This window comes from Onychomys torridus, chromosome 11, assembly GCF_903995425.1.
Source record: "Onychomys torridus chromosome 11, mOncTor1.1, whole genome shotgun sequence".
Classification (NCBI taxonomy): domain Eukaryota; kingdom Metazoa; phylum Chordata; class Mammalia; order Rodentia; family Cricetidae; genus Onychomys; species Onychomys torridus.
In genome coordinates this window covers 38,707,848-38,734,399 of record NC_050453.1, presented here as the reverse complement: position 1 = coordinate 38,734,399, position 26,552 = coordinate 38,707,848, and the positions used below count along the sequence as shown (strand labels likewise).

General features: G+C 39.9%; 1 protein-coding gene across 1 annotated transcript in view; it reads right to left on the bottom strand.

Moving 5' to 3' along the window:
• Positions 1-26,552, bottom strand: part of Cep350 (centrosomal protein 350) — a 143,785-nt gene that overhangs the window by 16,096 nt on the left and 101,137 nt on the right. The window contains 11 exon segments of the mRNA XM_036201773.1: positions 1,735-1,857; positions 4,201-4,347; positions 4,462-4,866; positions 5,772-5,828; positions 5,830-7,724; positions 9,709-9,791; positions 12,333-12,469; positions 15,732-15,892; positions 19,573-19,717; positions 23,566-23,774; positions 25,975-26,174. Coding sequence (XP_036057666.1) covers positions 1,735-1,857; positions 4,201-4,347; positions 4,462-4,866; positions 5,772-5,828; positions 5,830-7,724; positions 9,709-9,791; positions 12,333-12,469; positions 15,732-15,892; positions 19,573-19,717; positions 23,566-23,774; positions 25,975-26,174 — 3,562 coding nt within the window.

Below are 26,552 nucleotides of genomic sequence, written 5' to 3'. Positions count from 1 at the left end.
ATGCTGTGACCTTTTAATATAGTTCTTGTTGCGCTGATCCCCAACCACAAAATTGTTTTGTTGCTACTTCATAATTACAATTTTGCTACTGTTATGAATTATCATGTAAATATTTCATAGATATCATGTAAATATCTCACAACAAAGGGGTCAAGACCCACAGGTTGAGAACCATTGAAATAATATGCAAAAGAATAATAAAAGATTAAACAATTACTTTCTCACATACTTATTGAGTAAATAAGACACTTGAGATATAGATAGATAGATAGACAGATAAACAGATAGATAATACCATTATACTTTTTTCATTATTAAAATGTTAGTTCAGGTAATACTGAAAAGTCTGAATACAATGAAATTCACTTTAGCATTAAATCGGAGCTAACTTGAGTCTTCTAAGATTAGCTTCACATTCATTTTAGGGAAGAACAGATACAGAATTTTATTTTCTTTGTTTGATTCATATTTTCTTTGTTTGATTCATATTTTCTTTTTCTTTCTTTCTCTCTCTCTCTCTCTCTCTCTCTCTTTGTTGGTGCTAAGAATCAAGCTGAGGGTCTCATGCATGCAAGAAGAGAATCCTACCAGCTGAGCTACATCCCCAGACCTGATCAACGCTTTCTAAAGTTAGAGAAATGTATCATAAAGCCAAATAAATCCTCTCCAGCTAATGTTCTGGACAATGGTGATAATAACAAACAGAATGAAAACAGCTAATACTTATTGAGTTGCTTAGGGGGAAATGTTCTGAGTGCTTTATAATTTTAGTCATGTGCTGCATAAAGACATATGGTCAGAGACAGACTATATAGAGAACTGAAAAATTCCTATCACAAAATCCTAACCAACCCATCACTCATGTGTTTGGGGTAATGATACAATAAACAAAATGGCCATGATGCTAGCATATAATAAGTATAGTAATGCCTGTAATTCTAGCACTTGGAAGGCTGAAACAGGATGACTGAGTTAGAGGCCAACCTGGGCAGCACAGTGAGACCCTGTCTCGAAAAAACAAACAAAAAACAATGCCTATAATTATGCATTGTACTTGATAATGGCTATTACTGGTTTATATACATCTTGGCCTATACTTTTTATTGTTATTTTAAAGTGTACTCCCACTTATAAATAAAAGTCTACTAAGAAACAGTATGCTCTAGTAGTACAGCAGCAGGCTTCCTGCAGTCATATATATGGCTGATCTATACCTTCTAGGTTTGTGTAAATATTGTCATGTTTAGATTACAACTTACCTAAGGGTATACTTTGAGAATGTATCCCCACCTAAGCAACACATGCCTGAAAATAAACACACACTTAATTCTCTTAATAATTCGATCAGGGACGTAGATATTGTCACCTTCACTTGGAAGGTGGAGAAGTGAGACTTGGCAGGGTTGTAGAAACTTGGCGGAGTTAAATGCAGGCAGTTTGGCTCCAGGATCCACACTGCTTTCCTGTTACTTCGCTACCTTCACCTGTGGTTCACTTAAGTTTGACTTCTCAACATCTCCACAAATTTCTGTTGGCTAAGTTAAATATTTGTTCAACAGAACAGAAAAAGCCATTCCTAAAACTGGGGGGTGGGAAGGCAGCAGTTGAAGGCATTGAGTTTCAATCTCATCAACTCAAGATCAGTTACACACACACTTTCCTCTGGAACTCTATCCACATTTTGAGTTAAGAGGACACGACCAAAATACAAATAGTTTTGCTATGAGCACTGACCAGGATGTGATCTACTCGGTCTCTCTTCTTCCTTCCAAATTTCATCATTTTTTGCCAGTCAGTTTTGTGGCTTGGCTCCTTCCTGAGACTGAACAATTTGAGTACTTCGGTTGTTAGGAAGTGCTGGAAAACAAGAGGGAAGACATAAATGCAGACGTCCTCAGATGTGTGTGTGCGTGGCTCCACAACAGATTTGTGCCTATACAATATTTGTGGTAGGAGACCATCTAATTTTCTTCCATTTAGTTCCATTTAGCAAGGTGGAGGGAAAAACATCTCAAATACTCAGATTTTATTCACTTAACAATTTTTATTTTTTATAGAACATATAAAAGTAAAACCAATGCTATATCTCAAAGAAAAATTACCTTAGAGCTGACTTTATGTGTGTGTGTGTGTGTATGTGTGTGGTGTGTGTGTGTGTGTGTGTGTGGCGGGGGAGATTTCGAGACAGTGTTTCTCTGTGTAGTTTTGGTGCCTGTCCTGGATCTCGCTCTGTAGCCCAGGCTAGCCTCAAACTCACAAGAGATCCCCCTGGCTCTGCCTGCCAAGTGCTGGGATTAAAGGTGTGTGCCACCACCGCCTGGCTACCACCATTAGCATACATGAAAAACACTTATGCGTACATGTGTGCATCTATGAGCATGTTCATGTAGGAGACCAGAGGCGGCGCTGGAAATTAAACTTGTGTCCTTTGCAAGAGGAGCTGAGTCATCACTCCAGCACCTCAGCAGCTAACTTGATGGCAGCAAAACTGGTCAAGAAAGCATAAAACATGCCTCTGAACTGGGAAACCCCACGTCAATGGCTGGAAGCAGGGCTATATGAGAATAGCGCAAACCTCATCTGAAACACCAAACTTCAAATTATTACATTAAAAACATTAAGAACACTTCAGTAGGACAGGCCTGATAAAGTTCTTTGCCTTATTTTGGTTTTTGAGACAGAGTATTACTCGATAGCCCAGGCTAGTGCCAAACTCATCATAATCCTCCTGCCTCAGCCTCCTACATGCTGTAATTACAAGCATGTGCCACTATGTGTATCTGTAACATGGCAATTTAACTATTAACAGTATCTAATCAATTATTCTTAAAAATCCTTGTAAAGTACAAAAAAATTTAATATTGCCGGGGGGTGGTGGTGGTGGCGGTGGCGCACGCCTTTAATCCCAGCACTTGGGAGGCAGAGCCAGGTGGATCTCTATGAGTTGGAGGCCAGCCTGGTCTGGTCTACAGTGAGTTCCAGGAAAGGCGCAAAGCTACACAGAGAAACCCTGTCTCAAAAAACCAAAATAAATAAATAAATAAAATAAAATAAAATTTAATACTAAAATGAGTATGCAGTATCTAGTCTATGCTTAATGTGTAGGTAGACATATGATATGCAGTTGATGATGGCCTATATATTATGTCTTGTCTTATTTTTGTTTATTTGTTTTGTTATTAACAATTCAATTTTTTTTTATTACTTTTAAAGGTGTTTCCATCAATCAACAATGAGCTCAGTGGAGAACACATTTATGAATCACAATCATTGGACAAGATTCTCAAACTGCCAATGTGTGCCTCAAACCACTACTCCCATCAACAAACAGGCACACAATGCACTCTGAGGCTTATTACTGTGGGTGAGTGGAAGGAACAGAGGGTGCAAGTGTATTCTGAGAAACTGCTAACTTTAAGCCAGAGGCTGAAGCTTTTCTGTAAAGGATCAGATGTAAGTAAGGCTTTGTGGTTGCATGGTCTTTGTCTCAACTATCTAATTCCACTGTTAGAGTAGGAAAGTAACAAACACAAATTAGTCTGGCTGTGGTCCAACAAAAATGATCTGTAAAAGTTAATGGCTGGATCTGGCCCATGGCCCATAGTTTGCCAACCTCTGACCACACAACAACACATTTTCTAAATAAATTGGTGTCTGCAAGCATAAAATCTTTCTAAAAGGATTTTTATGATTAAGTTTGAAAAACCCGACTCTTAAACCTCACTGCTCACAAACAGCACTGGCCTCAACAGTATTAGCAACTGCATACTTGAGAGTAGGATTTTAGGGTCCTCCTCAGAAGCTCTGTTTAACAAGCACCCCAGATGATTTCTATATAATTAACTATGAGAAGCACTGCTTGAAAAGGAAACTTCTATGGTCAGGCCTGGTGGCTCGAGGCTAGTATCTCAGCACTTGGGATTCTCAAAGTTCAAGGTCAGCATGGACCAAACCAAACAGAACAACAACAAAACCTGCTGAGGTAAGGAGACTATGCAGATAGACTGCACCAGGCAGGACCTGACTGTCCAGTGCCTAGAAATTCCAGGAGTCAATGTTCCCTTTCACCACACCCTCTATTACTCATGGACCCAGTCAACAAATACATATGGCATATATAGACAAGGGCCTGCTTCTATGTCATTTATAGATCTGTATAAATAACCAACCAATGGAGATAATTGATAGCTTGCAGCTTACCTTGATTTCATTCAGGTTATTTGGGTTTTTCACACGTCGGAAATAACTCGAGTTGATTCTACATGGCTTCATCCAGACAGGCTGATTCAAGTTTGGATCCTCAGCAAATATTTCCTCAAAAATCTCTTTTGTTAAATCAAAAACCGCCTTAACAGAGGGAAACAAACAAACAAAACACAAAGCAACAGTAATAAAATGGCTGAGAATCCAAATTTCAGAAAATAGGCAAGAAACTCAAGAACAACGATCCTTGTGTGTTACCTGTTTGTAGACTCTTTTACTAGTGCTTTCTAGGTCTAGACCCTTACTGGCACAGCCCAGCAGTTTTGTAGGAATCCTGAGGCTCTGAAGGTCCTGGCCTAATTCTTTCCATTTCCAAAGCTCCTCTGCCGCATCATGTACAAGGCTTTCCACTTCTTCTGCCGTGTGGGGAACTGCCAATAGTGTTTCACATGGCTTCTGGGGCACTCGCTTAGGTTCTGCCATTAGGGGTACAATTGTTTCTTCTGCCTTGTTCTTTTGGATCTTGTGAGAAGAGCTTAACCCAAAATCTTCATCAAACCAGTCCTGGTCATCTAGTGTGCTCAGGAACTCGCGGCTGATCTCAAGTTCAGCAAGTCTCTTAGCTAGCTCTTCTTGCCCACTGGCACCAAACACTGGGCTTTCCTACAGAAACAAAACATTCAAATAAAGCACCACTCGGTGACTATACCTTATTTAATAGCTTTTTTTGTTTTGTTTTGTCTGTTTTTGGAGTTGAGGGTCGAACCCAGGGCCTTGCGTTTGCTAGGCAAGCACTCTACCACTGAGCTAAATCCCAACCCCTTAATAGCTTTTAAAAGACAAATCATATTTATTACTTATGTTTTTAATATCTCTATATGTAAAAATACAATACAGTGGTCAATGATGAACAAGAAAAAACTATCCTCTTTCTATATTCTGCTTACATAAACCTAATGATTAAATTTTATAATAAAATATTTATTAATTAGTTTGTTTTTTCCTTTTGTATATCATTAAACATTCTATTTCTGAAGGACTATCCCTGGGATTCTGAAACAGGAAACGAAAATTCTTACCTTTGGTGATTATCTGGCTCAAGTTACACAAAATCATTACTTTTCCTTAGTTATCCATGGGCAACCTAAACAAGCTGATGGTCTGAGTCTATGTCATAGAGGATATATTTCAGTTTTATCAAAATCAACATCACAATCTCTGTAGGGCACCATAACTGAATAGATAGGTGAAAGAGACTTAGGTTGAGAACCCCACTGGAAAGTTCCAAACAATCTGGAAGGAGATCTAGTGTGTGGACCATTACAGGGGCCATCAATATAGTAGTTTAAAAGATGTTTCAGATCCCACCACCTGAGAGTGTTCATGACAACCCTATGGTGACTACTCATGACATAACAGAGGGCAATTACACTTCAGACAGAAAAAGAGCTACACGTCCTTGAAAAACATAGTGACCGTATCTAATAAGCAGCAGGTTGGGGGATGTGTCCACCTCAAGCCACAGACTAAAACAAAAGGCAATCAGATTCTCTAGATAAAATACTCACAGGTCTGGGACACATGTCTGGAGAAGAGAGCTCTTCTTTTTCATCTTCCAATTCAGACCTTTAAAAAGCAACTCGGAACACTGGGTAGTTGTTCCTCAATATTTTGGGTTGGATCTTGGGGCAGCACTTCCTTTTGGTCCAGAAATTCCTGATTGCTAAGCTGGATTTTCTCATTCCTAGCCTTTTTGATTTGTTGTAGTTGACTGACTGTGTCTGTCACAAAATCTTTTAGTAAACTGTCTGTCAGTAAGCTGACTGTTTCCAGTTGTTGCTTTGACTTTTTTTCTACACTTACTGATGACTTCAGCTGAGCTTCTAGTTGGTTTTTTTCTCTTGTTAAAAGATCCAGAAGTGGGGTAGAAGGCTTTTCTGAGACTTGGGAATAGGAGTTCTCTTCCTTCTCTGCAAGCTGTTGTAGCTTTGACTCTTGAGAAGCCATGCTGTCTGGAGGAGCACCTGCAGCATCAGGAACATTTTCTGTGGCGCCCGAATCAAGGGCTTTGTCCTCCTTACAAGTAATCAGGGGATCTACTGAAGACTGTTGGTGAACATGGGCTTCTAGGACCCCAGAAATGTCCAGTTTGTTGTCTGTTTCTATGTTAAGGCTTCTATCTGTATCCACTGAGGCTTCTAGATTATGCATACTGGGTAGCGATTTCTCACAAAAATACTCAGCTATATCGTCTTCTCTGTCTTTTGGACATTTTATATCTTTCTGCTCTTGATTATAGTATTGATAATGTTCATCAGAATAAGATTCTTCATCTTCATTTATGTCTATATAGTCATTAATGTTTTCTAGAATGTGAGATATTTTTTGAGGAGGAGCAAAAATACCATGCTTGTCTTTGCACACAAAATATACAATGCCATCATATGTTCCATTGTTATTTCCTTCAGGTTTATCCAGTTCTACTCCAGCCCAAAATCCTTTAGCAAAATTAGTCTCACCTTTGAATCGAAGAGTGCCTGGCTGAACATTGCCTATTAACACCCTATCCCCGATGTGGAAGTCCAGTAGCTCATCGGCAGCAGGAACTGCAGCCAGGGAAAGGGAGTTAGGAACGCCGTGTTCATGTCCCACGTCACTGCGCTCCTTACTCTTCATCAGCTCAGTGGGGGACTTGAGCTCTAGCAGCCTTTCAGAGTGGACACTGCTATGGATGGAAAGGCTCTTTTCGCTTAGGCACTCACTGATGTCGTCATCGTCACTACCAAACCCAGAGGCTCTGCTTCTACAGCTCCTCGTTGGCTGTGACTTCTCTCTGTAGGACGGTGAGTCTTTCCTGAGTGACGATGACGACACCTCGGAGTCATCTTTGTTAATCTCTTCAGCAGAAATCCCTTTCTTGAAAGAAGACACTTCAAAATCTTCAGAATAGGATGACTCTTTAGGAGCATAAAGGTGTCCTGACAAGGCTGAGTCCCCTTTCTCTCCGCCTTTTTGCTCATGGATATCTCTTGCTGACTGGATGTCTTGACTATGATCTACACTTTGATCAGACTGACTCTCTTTTAATATTTTCTCTTTTTCATGAAAAATTTTAATGGTTGATTTAGTTGAATCTTTCTGAATCTTTGTTGAGTCGGAAGGAAGCTCTTTATTTGAAGGGATTTCAGAGGTCAGGTCTAGTCTCAGCAAGACTTCCGGTCCCTCCGACTGCCCAGAACAAGCATCTTCAGCCTCACTCTTCTCCAGTTGTGTGTATTCTAGTTCTTGTATTTCTGATTTTTGACTAGCCTCTTCAGTCTTAGCTTCTGACAGATCATAGATCCTATTAGGTGCACTTCTGAGAGAGTCTCCAGATTCTGTTTGGGTTTTTCTCGATGACAGAACTGGAGATGAGGCCTGCAAGTGTTCTTCTATCCGGCTGTCCAACTCAACCACTCTCTTTGCATATGCAGATAATGATCTTTCTGATAGAGCTCTCTCAGAACATGATAATGAAGAATCTGAAAGAAAAAAAAAATCACATAAAATTATTTAATCAGTCTTTCAAATCCGAGACCCAAAATTTAAATAAAAGCCAAATCTCAGTTAAGAAAAACTCTGGTCAATAAACATGACTTATTTTGGTTATCCTATAAGTTTTTTCTTTTAAAAAAAATTATAAATATATATACATATATATTTTATAAAATATATATTTTACAATATATATAATATATATATAAATACACACACACACACACACACACACACACACACTACAGCCAGTTGGTGGCAGAGCACACCTTTAATCCCAGCACTTGGGAGGCAGAGCAAGGAGGATCTCTGTGAGTTTGAGGCCAGCCAGGTCTACAGAGCAAGATCGAGAACAGGCACCAAAAGTACATGGAGAAAGCCTGTCTCAAACAACAACACTACTACATTGAGAATAAATAGAAAATTAAAATTTCAGGTTTGGAATAATTTATAAGGTAACAGGGACTAAGCTTATGACATCACGTTTAATATGATACTTTCAAACCATGGGGAAACGGGCTGTATAGAGAATGCACAGTTTTTAAGAAGACGAGCATGGGGTAGGGTATACTTCTATTATTCTTTTAAAAAATAAATTTTTGGTGGCTAGAGAGATGGTTTAGCAGTTAGGAGAACTTGCTGTTCTTGCAGAAGACCCAGGTTCATTTCCCAGTACCTACATAGGAACTTTCAAGTTCCAGGGGATCTGATGCCCTCTTCTGGCCTCCTCAGGCACCAGGCACACATGTGGTGCAGACATGTAGGTTAAAACACCCTCCCACACACACAATAACATTTTTAGAAAATTTAACGAATTTTCCTGGAGACCCTAAGTTCTCTGATGTGTGTGTATATGTGAAAGAGAGAATGGGGGAAGGATGAAAAGTGTGCATGTGTGCGTGGGGACACACACACACACACACACCCCATGGCGGCGGCGGGGGGGGGGGGGGAGCAGAGAGAGAGAGAGAGAGGAGAATGTAAGATTACTATATCTGCAAATCTATGACCTTTAGGGTAAAGTGGCAAACTAAGAAGAAAGTATGATATAATGAGCTAACAAATCACGAATTAGGTTTTTTATTCAAATCTCCACTTCATCATTAATGGTAGGAAAGCAGTTTTTATTTGCCTCAGTTTAGTTTCCAACATTTTGTTTTCAGTAATAATTTTCTAATAATTATTATCTTTGAGTTAAACTGAACAATAAAACTACAATCATTTATCACATAATAGATACACAATCTGGTTAGGGAGGAATTTAGAGACATTAACAGCATGCAGCTATTTGGTTTTCATGCCTCACTTTTTTTTCCCCCCAAGACAGGGTTTCTCCATATAGTTTTGGTGCCTGTCCTGGATCTCACTCTGTAGACCTGGCTGGCCTCGAACTCACAGAGATCCACCTGGCTCTGCCTCCCAAGTGCTGGGATTAAAGGCGTGCGCCACCACTGCCCGGCATGCCTCACTTTTTATCAGAAATGCGGGACAATAAAAACTGACTTAAAAAGAACTGAGTGCTGAGACAAAAGTTCCCAAAGTCCCTGCACTTGGGAGTCTAAGGTAAAAGGATGATTGAGCCCAAGTGTCCAATCAAAGTAAGTAACAATCAGACCCTGTTTGTGCTTAGTTCTTTTAGAGAACTAAGAGCAAGATTAAATGCAAGTACTAAAAATGATCAATCATTGAGGAAATGAACTTCTCTAAATTATCAAGGTTGTCCATCTTTCTACCACATGTGTGTGGATGCTTGTGGAGTCCAGAGGGAACTGAGGGCCTCTGCGGCCAGAGTTAGCGGCAGTTCTAACCACTCTGAGATGAGTGCCGGGACCTAATGTGGGTCCTCTGGGAAAGCATTACATGTTCTTGATTGCTGAGCCATCTCTGTAGCCCCAGAAATTCACTGGGTAGAGGTGGAATTCTGTGGGCCTTCAACTATGTCCACACAACTTTGTTCTTTCAGGCACATACCAACATGTTCAGCAATGGATGCCAAGGAGCCTCTGGAGCGCTCTGACTCTGGTATGGATTTCCATGTTTTTGCTGTTTCAGATCTGAAGTGGAAAAAGTAATAAGAAGATGAAATATAACGTGGATACTACAATAACTGACAATAAGTGGACATTCTTAGACAAATCTTTACTCTTCTCTGAGGAGATACTTTGAACAGTTACCACCTTACACAGCCAAGCCTGCTTCTGGCCCTTGTCATTCTCTGTGGATGAACTCCACGAGAAAAGGAGAGATCACTAGGTACCAGGTCACACTACCTAGCCTTTCTACCTACACATTCATCTGGATTTATAACCATTCGACTTCTTTTCCTCCTGCTATCTGAGGGCAAGAAGTATGTCTTTTACTTTCCTTTCCATATGTATGCCTCAACCATTAAAACCGCAAATCCCCCCCCCCCCACACACACACAGTCTCTCTTGTTCTGAGGAGCTAAGGGTAAAGTCAGTCTTGTTCACCCTAGGCACATACTCTGAAACTAGAGTTTTGGAGGCTGAGAGGCACCTTGTGGGTACTGGGAATCCAATCTCAGTCCTCTGCAAGAGCAGCCAAGTGCTCGAAATCACTGAGCCACCTCTCCAGCCTCAACATTTTTCTTTCAAATTTTATTTATCGATTCTTACTATCTTGGAGGTGTTAGTATGTGCATGTATGGAGGTCAGAGGACAGATCTGCTGAACTGACTCTCTCCTTCCACCCTTCTTTGGGGTCAGGGGTCAAACTCTAGGTGTGCTTTCTAGCTGAGCCATCTCATCTTGTTTTCTTTTAAAAAATTATAGAAATTATTTTCAATTCTGTGTCTCGTGTGTAGGTATCTGTGTGTAGGTGTGTTTACATAAATGTAGGTGTCCAAAGAAGACAGAGGCACTGGAGCTTCCTGGAGCTGGAGTTACAGATGGTTGTGAGCCATCCAATGCGGGTGCTGGAAATTGAACCTGGGTCCTCTACAGGAGCAGTATGTGTTCTTAATTACTGAACCATTTCTCTAGCCCTTGTTTTCTTTTCTTTCTTTTTCCCTTTCCTTATTTCTTAAAAAAATATATGTATGTATGTATGTATGTATGTATGTATGTATGTATGTATGTGTGTGTGTATATTCATGGGTGTTTGGCCTACATGTATGCCTGTGCACCATGTGCATACAATGCCTGCAGAGGCCAGAAGAGGGCATCTGATCCCCTGGTACTGGGTGTAGAGACTGCTATTTGCTGCCATCTGAGTGCTGGGATTTGAACAGGGACCCCTGGAAGAGCAGCCAGTGCTCCTAGGTGCTGAGCCATCTCTCTAGTTCCCTAGGTGGGGGGCTGGATAATACATAGAATTGCACTATGTACACCAGGGTAATATGAAGCTTACTATGTAGCCTGGGTTAGTCTAGAACTCATGGTCCTTAACCTCTTGAGTGTTGGGATTACAGGCAGGCAATACCAAACTCAGCAAAGCATTTGGTTTATTCCTGTTTTCTTATATCAATGCAGGTTAAAAACACACAGCTGAAGTAGGGTCTCACTATGTAGCCTTAGCTGACCTGGAATTCACTATGTAGAGCAGGCTGGTCTTGAACTCACAGAGTTCCATCTACCAGTCCCAGTGCTGGGACTAAAGGTGTGAGCTACCACACCCTACCTTGTCGGTTGGTTTGTTTCCTGAGTTTCAATGGTAGTTAAAACACAGTCTTGTGCATGGTAGGCAAGTGTTCTACCACTAAGCTGTCCTAGCCCTCCAAATACTTTAAAAACAACTTTAAAGGCCCACATCTTCTCACAGTAAAATAAGCGAATACAAAGCGTTTACGGTGGCTTTTGCTTAGCTTTTCCAGTCTCTCCTGACTCCAGCAATCCTCTATCACATTTACCTTTTATGGTATGCCCACTGGTTCTCTCTTCATCATGCACGAATGCTCTTCTCTTTCACATTTCCTTGTTCTCAGCTGTACTCACTGGCCTCTTACCCACTGTCCAAACCATTTAGATGTTATAACTTGACTTTGTAATCTAGTATAACTAACACATATTCTACTACTGCTACCGGTGTCTTCTGTATTTCTACTGGGTGTATAATATTCTATTACCTGAATAGAACCATCATTTACTGAGATATTTTACTCATTTTTGGAATTAAAGATTATTTCCAATGTTTTATGACTATAAATAGATACTACGATAAACACAAAGGGTGTTATAATAAATATACTATGCAAATAGTTTTTGGTATTATGTATTTTATCAAGCTTATTTTTTTTTTTTTTTTTGACATGAGGTTATAGAGTTAAAGGTTACAGATATTTTTGCCTTCTAAAACATTGCCTTGTTTTTCAAAAGATCTACAACTAATTCTACGGCTACTCCCACCAATGCTGAGACTCTATTCCACTGCACCCACCAGGCTGCAGGTTACACACACATTGCCAATCTCTACCTTAGGCATTTAACTTGTACTTAGCATATGCAATACTTTATATCTGCCAGGAACAACAGTATTTTCATTTGTATGACTTACTGCCACTTAAAGATAACTCCTACTAAAAATCTTCCCTTTTTCCTTCTCACATAAAGCAGAATACATGTAAGTGAAGTTCCTACCTGTGTAGTGGGTGGGGCTTGATTTTGGGTTTTTCAGAAACAGAGGAGAGAGTTTTAATTTGAAGTTTGGATGTTGGTGATGTGTCCAAATCTTGGCTAAGCTCACCTTCAGTTTTCTTAATGAATTCATCGTAAGTCTAAGTTTAGAAGAGTTAGAGGAGTTATTATGCAGAATGTTTTATTTTAAATCATAAGGGTATTTAAAAATTTTAAATAGCATAATTTAAACATTAAACCAGTAAAAAGACAGAACATAAAGATTTCCCTCCCTGTTCCCTACCACATCTTCAACACTGCAAAAAAAGGAGAAAGAAATGGTAGTTTCAATCCAAAGCTAAGTATTTATGAAGTGGTAATACAAACCCAGACGCATTAAAAACTTGTTATATGTTATTGTCTAAAGGATACACTATTATTTTGTGGCTTCTTTTTTTTTTTTGCAGCGGGGAGTTGAAGTAGGGTCTCGTTATGTAGCCTTAGCTGACCTGGAATTCACTATGTAGAGCAGGCTGGTCTTGAACTCACAGAGCTCCATCTACCAGCCCCTGCCTCCTAGTGCTGGGAGTAAAGGTGTGAGCTACCACCTTGTTTTTCCTCTGAGTTTCAATGGTAGTAAACTTCTAAGATATAGTAAGTCCTTGGGGAAAACTGAGTGTAACCAGTCAGACAGTGGTCAGAATTACTAACATGTCGCCTGGTTATTAAAACCACACTCTTTACTAATCACCAGAACCTCACTGCTCGTCATTAGTATGGCATCCAAGATGGGCTCTCTACCTATTATGTCTGTCCTCCTTTTGGAGGGCTAAACTCACCTGTACAACTCTATTGATGTAGTAGCTGAAAACAAAACCTAAGCACTTTTTATCCAGGATGTATCTGTCTGGCCTAAACTAGAGTGTTAATAAGTGTTTACAGAATGAAAGAAAGATTGTTGGATCCATTTTAATTGCTACAGATTCTTAATGTCTAGACTAAAATCCCTACTTTTACAACTCTTATCCATATTATCTTCAACTGAATCATCAATGTCTGATAAGTTCTGATATTAATCACTAACTAAACATAGATGGCCCATCTAGCTAGGTCTACAGAGAAGGCATAGCTACTCAGATCTGAAAGCAATACTGACCTAAGTTTAGTTCACTTACTAAACAGGTGACCAATAAAGTCCACTAGGTCTTTTTTCATATAAATTGCCATGCATAGTTCTCTATGACATAATATAATTTCAAAACTTAAATATATAACTCTCTTCCATTTTTATTTAGCCATTTAGCCAAATACTGAATGAGATGGCTCATAGAGCACTTTTCTAGAGATTTTCTATCAATGAATAGTCTTTGAACTTTGAGACAGAATTTTCATATGCAGCACAGGCTTGGCTCAAACTCAGATCCTCCTGCTTCATGTTCCGAGACTAGAATCGTATTAATGCACATTTTTAGCACTCCTGTTTATTCTCATTTCCAGTGTCACTTTAATAGTTCAGTTGCATGGCCAGTTGGATATCGCCCAGCTCCTTAGTCTCCTCTCATTTCCTGTCACCTCCATTAGGAACTGGTTCTCCCATGGCTTTCCACTGTATCTCTGCTGCTGTGTACTTCAATTCCCTGCAGCCAGGGTTTCAGTAGTGCTAGCTCAGAATGATCTGGAACTCCCTGTGTGGGTCAGGGTAGATTTGAACTCCCACTTCAGTCTCCTAAAGCTGATTATAGGAATGTTTGGCTTTCCAGGGTCTGGTCATTATTATAACCACTTTTCTAACTTTGAAACACCATGCAAGTTATGATGCTTGCTCTGTCTCCATGTGATGTACATGTGCAAATGTTTATTCCACATTTATCAACAGGCCTATTTTCATGGAAAAATTTAAAATTTGGAATTAGAAATGGAATCCTGCCTTTATCACCTATGGGTTGTGTGTCCCTGGGTAAGTCCTTAATCTTATTAAAACTCAGTTTCCTCTATCTGTGAAACAGTGGTAATACCCATACTTCATTGACATGAGGATGAAATAAAAATACATTCAATTATCTGAGTTCCCCACATATAAAAATAGTCATCTTAGTTTCCTAAGAAAACTAGTAAACACAGGAAGAACTGTGTTGAACAACAAAGATCAGTGGGTAAAAATTAATGAAAAGGATGGAAAATTTGTGGCTCAACACAGCGATGCATTTTCTCTCATTTGGTAAACTTAAGGCTGAAGAGTTTCAACTGTTTTGAAAACTTGAAAGTGCCCAGGTCTGGACAGCTTTCTCGGTGGTGACCTGAGACCAGATTCTTGTCATTTAGCGGGAGGTTCAGATGGATCTCATGACGACACTGTGATTTAGGACAACAAGGTTAGGGCAGCAGGGACAGGCTGGGGGAGGCGGGGGGGGGGGGGGGAGGAAGAGGTTGGGGAGGCAGGGAGAGGTTGGGGAGGCAGGGAGAGGTGGGAGGAGGGAGGGAGAGGTGGGGAGGGAGGCAGGGAGAGGGGGGGAGGGAGGCAGGGAGAGGTTGGGGAGGCAGGGAGAGGTTGGGGAGGCAGAGGTGGGGAGGGAGGCAGGGAGAGGTTGGGGAGGCAGGCAGAGGTGGGGAGGGAGGCAGGGAGAGGTGGGGAGGGAGGCAGGCAGAGGTGGGGAGGGAGGCAGGCAGAGGTGGGGAAGGAACAAACAAACTTGAAAGTGAGAGACAGAGGGAAAGAGAAGAGGGAGAGGGAGACAGAGAGACTGACATTTGTAGGAAATCAGCCAGAGGCAACCGTGACTAAGAGACTGTACCAATGTACCAATAGCGCAGGTAAGGGGCTTCCAGCGCTAACCCAGCCCTAGACTAAGGGCAATGGGGATGGAATGAAACGCAAAGGAACCTGGGAAAAAACTGGGGCTGGAGGAGGAAACAGGAGGGAGAGATCAGCAAAATCCGATTTCTAGTGTCAGGTAGATACAGAAGGATGCTAGAGCTTAGTTAGGAGGAGATTCAACTTAAAGCTATCATTTAGGAGCTGTCCTAAATTAGCTCAAGGATTGTAATAATTATGTGGCCTACTAGCAAGAAAAAAAGAGAGAAAAGTTGACAACAATTTTAATATCTAGATTTATCTATTTGTCTATCCACCCATCCACCCATCCATTTTAATGTTTTAAGAGAATAAGGATAATCTTTTTCACAACAATAATCTTAATCAGAAAAAAATGTACTTTAGTATTTAATATTTTAATATTTGGGACATCTTCAGATTTATTTTTAAAGACGATGAAATATGACCACATGACTCCTGAAAAATCCCAATCCACTACTTTCCTAACAGTACTCCAACATCAGCGCTTCACCTGTGAGTTTAAATTTAGTTCACAGCTGAGCACCCGACCTCGCCCCCACCGGTCACCTCGCCCCCACCGGTCACCTCACCTCCAGCTGTCGGAGCAGACTGGCCTCTTGGGCTTTCAGCCTTTCCTTCTGCCTTTTCCTCTGCTCCTTCTTCAGCTGCTCCACCACCGACCTTCTTTTCCGCAGCTCCTCCTTCAGAGCTCTGATCCTACCTTCGATGTCACTCTGGTCAGATGTAGTTTCTGAAAGACACCACATCTTTTCATTCATTTCAACCAAGAATCAAGTTAACTCAGTAATGAAGGAAAGCTGTAATGCTTAGAGTCATCATTTAAAATTTAAGAAGTCGAGCTTCTGAAAAATGTTGTTAATAAAATGTGTGCTTACTTTTCCACTGATCTTTCTTTTTTCCTTAGTCATCCTAATTATTTTCTAATTTCTGATGGCACTATTTGTTTTTCTCTATTTTACTCATAATTATTGTGAACAATGTATGTGTGTACAACGTGTGTGCATGGTTCGGGGACATGTACGGAGGCCAGGGAGTTGGTCCTCTCTTCTATTGTGGGTTCCAGGGACTGAACAACTCAGGTTGTCAGGCTTTCAAAGCAAGCACTCTTAACCCAGAGAGCAATCTTGTCAGCTCAGGATTTGAAACTGGAACTCGATGTTGAAAACCCTATCTTAGCAAGATACATGGTTGAAGTTTAAATTTTTATGTCAGTGACATTTGTACCTTTTATAAAAAATGGCTTCTGGTGCCAAGACATTCATACAACTGTCCTTAGACATTAAAGTCAAATTAGGATAAAACTAAAATTTTGTGTTTTCAAATTGTGACTTATTAGCTGAGTATTATTATCACATAAAGAGTGGAAAATACACCCTATTGCACTCTTTCTTTGAAAGGTTTCAAGTTACTCAAATGACGCTGGTTCAACCTCCTTCCTCCCCAGTAGCTTACATCTGCACACGAGAAGCCAGTCATGGTAACCTCACGGGGGAGCGCTTCATTAGAACCTGTCACCCAGGCTACGAAAACAAACAGGCTCCATCTAAAGGCGCTGTGTATTTCACTGCACCCAGAAATTACATAGTGACTAATCCTCTTCACACCTCCTGAATCACACACTGACTGCATTTCCACACACTACTGTTCAGCGAAACACTAAATGACCTTGCAATAACAATACTATCTATCAGACTGAAACCTCAAGGCTAATATGTGTATGTTCCATCTTGAGACTAGGTTTTTATCAGGTACTTTAGATTAAGTTACTGAAGAACTGAAGAGTTCATTGCAATGCAAATGACCGTTGTCTCTTTACGGTGGTGGGCTCCAAATGTCTGGGCTACAGGGCAGGGCTCCTGCGGTCACTCACACTGACTTAACACAGACTCCAAGAGGAGTGATGAGGTCAGGGCGACGGAGCACCTTCTTCACACGCTTTCTCTCAATTCTTTACCGAAGAGACTGGCTCTAGGTTGAAAGTTCGACATGCTTAGGGATAGCTTTATACTCATTCAATTAATGGCTCTAGCATGGAGCACTGTAGTCTGGGTTAAAAATCACCATCTTTTCTAAGATCAAATATAAATCTCTAATTCTCTAGTCCGGTGAGTTACATGCTTCTAAGCCAAGAATGTCAGACATGCCTGTAACCCCAATCCTGGGGAGGTGGAACCAGGAGGCCAGCCTGAACTACAGGACATCCTGTCTCAAAAAACCAAGAGTTACATGCCCTTGAAGCTTGAGATGTTGCCTTGTAAAGTGTAAGAGACCACACTTAAACTTTGCTCTCCAGATCATTTTCCATCAATGTATTTTTAAAACTGAATGTCAGCTATGATCTATAATAAAATTATGTTTAGTCTATGGTTTTGAAGAATTAACAGCAGCTGATGAAAAACTTGGGAGTTTTTAGATGAAGAACTTGAAGAATATTTTTTCAACTTCTGAAGAAACTAAAGGCAAGCAAATGAAAGGCAATCAGAGACTCTGACACGATGAGAATACATCATAAATCTGCCTTCATCTATTACTACACTCGGTCCTTATCAACAAGATAAGATATCTTTCTACACATTTTTTTGAACCCAAGCAACTCTCTAGATGAGTATTATTTTTATGGAATGCTCTTCCATAAGCATTATTTGAGAAGAGAAGAAGATGGGAAGGAGAAGGCAAACGACACTTCAGTTTGTCAAGATGAACAGATGTGGTTTGCTCGGGTTTCTGATTTTACCTCTCTCTCATACACTGACTGTACTGACTAGCTAACAGGATTCCCTTTCATTCACATGTGTTACTTAACCCCACCACATTGAAACTGACCACTTCTTCAAATACTGTTTATAATAATGTCCTCACGAAGAGCTACATCTCATCTATAATTCAGTAATCTCAGCTATTTTTCTAAAATTACTTTTTCTTACTTAAGTTTTAGCAATAAAACTATCACAGATATTATCACTGATCTTTAACCTAGAACTCATGCAAAGCTGGTTAAAGCATCACCTTGTTGCTTCCATTGGAAAAGATAATGCAGTACGGAAAGCAAACTTGAAGATTATCAGTAAGTAACAGATCCAAAGCAGAAACCCAGGTTTCCAAGTACACACCCAGTTCATGTCTAGTGACTGGACTCTACCAGAGTAAGTCTGCACTAGAACATGAAAAAAAAAGTATGCAAGTATTACTAGCTGTACAAAAATAAAAAAAGATAATAATTTCAACTGTTTGCCCTGATAATTCTATTATTATCAATCTATCAGCTTTAAAAAATATTGTATATATTTCTTAAAGCATTATTTACAATTGTAAAAAATTTAAGAAAATCTAGATAACCACCAGGAAAACAGCTGAATTATGGTACATCATCTACCCTTTAAATATGTACATGTATGTTGATATGGGTGTGGGTGCACATGCATGTGTTTGCATATGGTGGAGGCCAGGGGTCAACCTTGGGTGTTTTCCTTCAGGCACATCCAATTTGTTTTCTGAGACATGGTTTCTTGCCTAACAGGCTAGACTGGCTGGTCAAGAAGCTCAGAGATCTACCTCTCTCCACTTCCCCTGGGCCAGCATTATAATCACACACCACTATACCAGTTTCCCTTATACATGGGTTCTAGGAATTGAACTGAGGTCTTCACACTTGCAGCAAGTACATCCCTGACTAAGCTACTTCTTCAGTCCACCTTCTCTCACAACAACTGAACCATTTCTATTAAAATAAACATTGACTCAAATGACCTCAAACAGCAATATAAATATATACTTATCACTATAACTAATATGGCAATACTCAATATTGCATTAATTCTCCTCACATTTCTAATAAACACAGCATTTCCCCTTTCGATATGCTTCCCAACAAACTTCTGAAGCCTTGCAGGGTAGAAGTTCTTCAGTCTTTCAAAATAACATCCAACAGAGACACGAAAAGGAAGAGGCATAGGAAAACGCAATGTTCCCACTGCCATCCGCAAGCTATCACTTCTCCATACTGCACCTTTGAGATTTGTGCCATCGTCTCCCACAACCTTCTATCCTCAGGGTTTATTGAAAAAAATTAATAAATGTCCACCACATGAAATGAACTGTACCCATAATGCACTGGTGTTGCCAATGTTAAGAAAACACGGAACCCACTCCCCAGGTCATTCAAGACCTGGTGGGCCAAGGCCAGCTACCAGTTGTGCTGTACAAGACACAAAGATGGTGTCTGACACAGGAAAAAGGAAAGACATTTTGATGACATAAATGTCCACCAACACAAGAGAATAAAGTTAGTTACAATTTGTGGAATGAAGGATATAATTATCAATGATAATCACTGAGCAAGAAAAAGCCTACACAAATGCAACCAAGGAAAACAGAGGACTAGCAGGGGTTAGAGGAAGACAAGAAAGTTACCTGACTGTGTCACAGACAGTGAGTCATCTGACCAGCCGTAACAGGGCTGGTGAGACTTTGCAGGCAGGTGACAGTGTCCTTCAGTCCTGTGACTTCCTTTGCTAGACTCTTGATTTGACACAGATAAACAGCTTTTGGGAGGTGACTGTTCAAATAGAAAGCCAAACAGGAATTATTCTGTCATACAGCTGTGAACTTGTATTTAAAATACATTTTATAACATTTTTATACCAAGTGAACATCAAATTTAGTAATTTACACAATAAATTGAATATATTACATTTTTCCCCCCAGAGCTGAGGATCAAACCCAGGGCCTTGTGCTTGCTAGGCAAGCGCTCTACCACTGAGCAAAATCCCCAACCAAATATATTAAATTTTAACACAACTTTATATAATTTCACTAAAGGTTAAAAAAAAGCTTACTAATTTATTGAAGACCTTTTCTCTTTCTTCTTTAACTCAATTTCTTTCTTTTAAAAAAAAATATTTACTTTAATTTCATGTCCCCTCATGTTTTGCCTGCATGTATGTCTGTATAAAGCTGTCAGATTCCCCGAAACTGGAGTTATAGGCAGTTATGAGCTACCTACCATACAGGTGCCGGGACTTGAACACAGGTCCTGTGGAAGAGCAGCCAGTCCTCGTAACCACTGAGCCCCTGTAACTCAATTTCTTTTTTTTTTTTTTTTTTTGGTTTTTCGAGACAGGGTTTCTCTGTAGCTTTGGAGGCTGTCCTGGAACTCGCTTTGTAGACCAGGCTGGCCTCAAACTCACAGAGAGCCACCTGCCTCTGCCTCCCGAGTGCTGGGATTAAAGGTGTGCACCACCAACGTCTGGCCCTCAATTTCTTGATTAGCATAAAATACTGGGTTTCATTGTATTTCCATAATTTAAGCTGGGTTCTCACTCTGAAGCTCAGGTGCCTAGCAATCACTATGTAGCCCATATGGCCTAACTGGTGGCAGTCACCCTGCCTGTGCCTGAGTGCTGGGAGACAGACATGAACAACCACATCTGGCTAATTTTACCTTTCCTGTTTTGTTTTGGGTGGCGGGGGGGGGGTGGGGTGTGGTGCAGGGGTAGGGGGATAGGGTAGGAACCTAATTTTTCTTAAAGACAGAAAATAAGTTATGAAATAACATGCTTAAAATTATAGTAAATTACAAATGGCTAATATGTTGGTGATATTTACTCTCCTATCCACTTAATTAAAAATTACTAAATATGTACTATTTTTTTATGAGAGGACAAAAAAATGGCGTGAGACTGTCCACAAAGACATGGACCTTTTTACTTTCCATGAAAGGCAAAGTTCCTATCCTGTCATCAAAAGGAAGTGAGGACAGCTGACCTGAGTCCTGCCACTGCCACTTTCTGTGCCTAGGACTTCGGACAGGTCTTTTAAAGAATATTGTCCGTAGACCCAATTATTTCATTTTATGCGTCTCAGTGTTCTGCTGTGTGTGTAAGTGAACCACACGTGTGAACTGGAGTTTTAGGCGGGTGTGAGTCACCATGTGTGTGCTGGGAAGGAAGCTCCAGCCCTCTGCAAGTGCTCTCAACCCCCCGAGCCATCTCTTCAGCCATGGGAGGGTCTTAACCTGCTGATCTTCAGAACAGGGATTTACACTGTCACCCACATGCTAAGGCAGTTGTAAGGATTAAGTGAGGTCATTCCTGTCAGGTACTTAGCATACTACCTGGTATTTGATAAGTATAAAATACTACTTTTTAATTATTAAAATCTACTTTAGTACGCCACTTGTTTTAATTTCCTTTACACATTTTCTTCAGAAAGAAAAATGCCCACTTATCAGCTTTGTGGTTAAAATGAAGCTAGTAACAACGCTAGGTAGAAACTAATACATTTATAGGGCTTAGAAATTAATAAAACTGTGTTAAAATGCACAGTTCAGTTACACAGATCTCTAGACCACAGGAATTATACTATAAGTAAATTACCTATACAATAAGCCTATTATTACCATACAATAATTTCAAAAACCACTAGCACAATAATGAGAAGCCTTCTAAAAGCATTTTTAAGTCTGTGCAAAGAACATTAGCAATGTAGTATTTTCAACATAATGTGGAATCAGCTCTGCATTAACAATCAAAATTTTTTTATGCTAAATCTTTCAGGTGCAATAATGTTAAACACATGAATCTGACTAACTTTTCAATATGGAATCAAACTAATTCTTCACACCCATACTAAAAATGAGGATTCTGAGGAGCTGGAGAGATGGCTCAGGGATTAAGAGCACTGGCTTCTCTTGCATAGGATCTAGGTTCAGCACCCAGCACCCATGGTGGCTCATCACCATCTGTAGCTCTAGTTTCAGGAACCAAGGTCCTTTTCTGGCTTCCTTGGTTGGGTACCAGGCACACAAATGGTGCAGACATACCTGCCAGCAAAACATCCATACTCACAAAATAAAATAATAATTTAAAGACAAAATTCTAACTACATATATTCCTATTTACATTTTTAAACATAAGGTTTGAACTGGGCCAGTAAGATGGCTCAGCAGATAAAAGCACTTGTTGCCAATCCTAGAACAACCTGAGTTCAATTGCTGGAACCCACATACATGGTTTAGGAGGAGAGGAACTGACTCCTACAAGTTGTCTTCTGACTTTCACATGCAGACATACACAAGTACATATGTAACTTTTTTTCAATAAAGAAGCTTTACTATTGCATTTGTTAGTATTTCATATTGCTATGCTAATGTCTTAATCTCCTAGAAATCAATTTGAAAAGCAGATAAGTTTCTAACTTGAGTTTTTAATCTATGAAGTACAAAATAAAAAAATACAGAAAATGTTATTCTATTAATGCCCAGTATAGTAATTGAAAACCATTCATATCAGATATTTTAAAGTGATAAAATCATCACTCTTATTCTGATTATGAATTAGTAATTATTAACTAAATTATAGCAAAGGCACTTTGGTATGTTTTAAGATCTTACTGCTTTTAAGACAAAGTAGATTTGCAAAAGAACTTGTCATATTTCCACAAATAATCTTCAACGGTGTGTGTGTGTGTGTGTGTGTGTGTGTGTGTGTGTGTGTGTGTGTGTATGAAAATGCAGGTCATCAGACTTGGCAGTCAACACCCATATTACCCACTGAGCCATCTCATTGGCCCTCTTACAGACTTTAGAATTTCTATCTGTGCTGACTAGTTTTATGTCAACTTGACATGAGCTAGAGTCATTTGAGAGCAGAAACCTCAACTGAGAAAATGCCTCCATCAGATTAAACTGTATGGAAGCCTTTAGGGCAGTTTCTTAATTAGTGACTGATGGAGGAGGGTCCAGCTCACTGTTTGGTGCCATCCTGGGCTGGTGGACCTGGGTTTGGAAAGAAAGCAGGTGGAGCAAGCCAGTAAGCAGCACCCCTTCATGGCCTCTGCATCAGCTACTGCCTCCAGGTTCCTGTCCTGACTTCCTTAGATGATGAACAGTGATGTGGAAGTGTAAGCTGAATAAACCCTCTCCTCCTCAACTGGTTACAGTGTTTCATCACAGCAATAGTAATCTAACTAAGCCACTATCTCTTTAATATTATTAGCCTTGTTAATGTAGAATTTTAACTTCTACTAAAGCCAAATTCACATACTTATGAATATAAGCTTATTAAAAGTTTTATTTTTCTTCAAATATTAAATCCTGTATGTTACAAGTATAGTGATAATCAATGCTGCCATTAATAGGAATAATATACCTATCAATAACACCTTCTAGACAGATTTTTTTTCTCCAAAGGAGTTTTAAGATACAAATAGGCACTGGGTGGCACACACCTTTAATCCTAGCACTCAGGAGGCAAAGGCAGGAGGATTTCTGTTGAGGTCAGATCGAGGCCTGCTAGGTCTATAGAGCGAGTTCCAGGACAACCAGGACTGTCACACAGAGAAACACTGTCTCAAAAAAACAAAAACAAAAACAAAATATATATATAAAAATAGGCATTAACTTACATGTTTACTAGGAGAGGTAGATTCCAGTTCCTGTGAAAAAACCATTTCCTCAGTAGGTATCCTGTGATCTGGACTTGCAGTCTGTGCCTGGAGCATGGACTCAGAAGGTGTGCAAAGCACAGAAGGGCTGTCTAATTCTTCTGTAATACAGGTTTCACTGTTTCGATGAGAGTAGGAAGGCACTGGAGACTCCTCCTCACTTGTTATTCCTGGAAACACAGGGCGAAAAGATCAATGTCCAATCTTTGTCAATGAACAAGTTAAACTGCTACACTTTAGACTTGTTTCCAGAATAAAACCACAATACTTCACATGCACCACTAAGTCTGTTCATCAGCAATTTTGGCTGACAACATTTGAGAGCGGTATTTACTATGTATAACCAGTGACACTGACTGGCAATCTAAATGTGAGGGTGCAGAGCAATTATGATTCATAAACACACCCCCTTTGCAGTCATTCAGTTTGGAAAATAATTTAGTACCTGGCCAGTCCGGATCTTTCATACTGTCAGGTGTAGCCCAACACTTCAGTGTTTCCTCCTATTAACAACTACTGGGGAGTCCCTTCTTGCACTGTAAGTCTGCAAACTTTCCACAGATACATGGGCTATCTGTTCACAGTCTATTAATTGTACATTAATTGTACATAATAGAGCTCACTCTATTTTCATACATGTATGTAATATGTCAGACTCATCTATTATCTTCTCTTGTTCTCTTCCTACTATCACTGATCCTCTTTCTCTTTCCAATGAATTCTCCTACATTCAAAACTTTTTTCGAAAAATTTATTTTTATTTATGTGTATGTGTGTGTCTATATGAATGTGTTATGTCTGTGTGGATGCACAAGAAAGCCAGAAGAGAGCACTAGATCCCTTGAAGCTGGAGTTACAGGTCAGTTGTGAGACACCTGACATGGGTGCTAACAACAGAACTTGAGTCCTTTAAGGGTAGGAAGCACCCTTAACCACCTAGCCCTGCCCTACCCCTTTTAAAGTGATTCAATTAATGTAATTCAGGGACACATGCAGGAGCATGAATGAGTGGGGTTCTTGTTGATTTATTTGGTTAGATTTGAGTCAGGGTTTCATATAGCCCAATCTGGCTTCAAACTTACTGTGAAGCTGAGAGTGACCTTGAACTTCTGATCCTCCTGCCCCCACTTTGGAGGCAGTCTTGTGCCATCACATCCAGGTGCTGTGGGAGGAATCCAGGGCTTTAAGCATTCTAAGCAAACATTCTAGCAGCTGAGTTACATCTCCAGCCCACAACTGAGTTTCATTCTTTTGGATTTCCTAACCAATGACTTTGCTAAACTCATTCATTATTCTAATAAAGTATAAATTGTGTGTGTGTGTGTGTGTGTGTGTGTGTGTGTGAGAGAGAGAGAGAGAGAGAGAGAGAGAGAGAGAGAGAGAGAGAGAGAGAGAGAGAGAGAAAGAGAAAGAGAAGGGTATATGTGCATATCCATGTGCAGTTATATATGCCCATGGTAGTCAACAAAGTCTTCTGCCTTACTTCTTTGAGGCAGCATCTCTCACTGAATCTGGAGCTGGCAGAGTGTCTCTGCCCCACACAGTTCTGGGATTATAAGCAGACATGGATGCTTGCCCAGCTTTTTTTTACATGGTGCTTAGAACCAAACTTAAGTTCTTGTGCTTATGAGACAAACACTCTTACCCAATGCACCATCTCTCTAGCACCAAATTCTGGGTATTCTATGTGCATATCTTTATGAACTGTAAGTAATGAATATTTTGCATCTTCCCCTCAGTCCATACAGCTTTTGTTTTTCAAGTCTTACTGATCTTCCTAGAGCCTTCATACAATGCTTAATAAACATTTTCAAAGGGAAAGTTTTCTGTTTTATCACTAAGTATTCTATCTGTTTTAAGTCCAGGGTTTTTGTTTAGTTTTGAATTAATACTATTTTGCTGGGTAAATACAGCTCTTTTCCATGTATATTTTTATCTGAGGTTTATGCATATGATCCTAAGTCTTTTTCTGAATCTACAGAAGTGATCTTATCATTTCCCCTCTTTATTAGATTTGTATGCACAGTATTTAGGATAGAGAAGAACAGCTTCTTCCTGTTTCATGTTATTCTTTTATGGATTTAGCATTGAAGTTATATACTAATGTTATAAAGTAAGTTGAAAAATGTATTTCTTTTTTGTATTCTGTGGAAAGTAAAGAATTATACACTCGGGTTTTCTTTTTTTGAATGTCTCTGACAAGTTGAATGAAAAACAAACCTTCATGTTCATATTGACAAGAAGTTACTTCTATTCTCTTAAAAAGTTGCATATCATCCGTAGCTGCATTGCACTCTTCACTTTCGATCATTCCCATGAAAATCAAATCAAATCACTCCACTATGCTGCACTTCAGTTTGTATTCATTACCTTTCTGCTCTGTTCTTTGGTTCTCCAGTTCTCTCTTGGGAGGTTTGGGTTTTAGGAGTTCTCTGTCCCAGGCAGCCAGAGCTTGTTTCTCCATCTGTCGGATCTCTGCTTCCTCTGCGTCTAATCGCCGCTTCCACTCGAGGAGCTCCTCCGCATGCTGTCGCCGCTGCATCAGCTTCTGTTCCCGCTTGGTCAGAAACCTGGAGTCACATGTGAACACTAGTTAGGAAACACACACACAGGAGGAGGTCACTTGTCACGCATGCCTCACCAACAAGCTGTGCAGAAGCAGGGCATTCACACCCCTCTCTCCCTGAGAAAAATGGGAAAAGACAGACATACAATGAGCCAACTTACTGTTTAAATATGAGAAGATTAGTGTTTCCTTATAGGAGGTTGTCAGAGTAGTGAAGGAAACTAGTGTAAATTCAGAAAACAATCTAAAGCTGATTTGAACAAACTTGACTGATACTATTAAGTGACTTACATACTCACTTTTATAGGTGGTTCTTTTTTATAAAAGAGTATGTAAGAAATTTATTCTAAAAGCTCAGACCAGAAAACACACAAAACTCAAA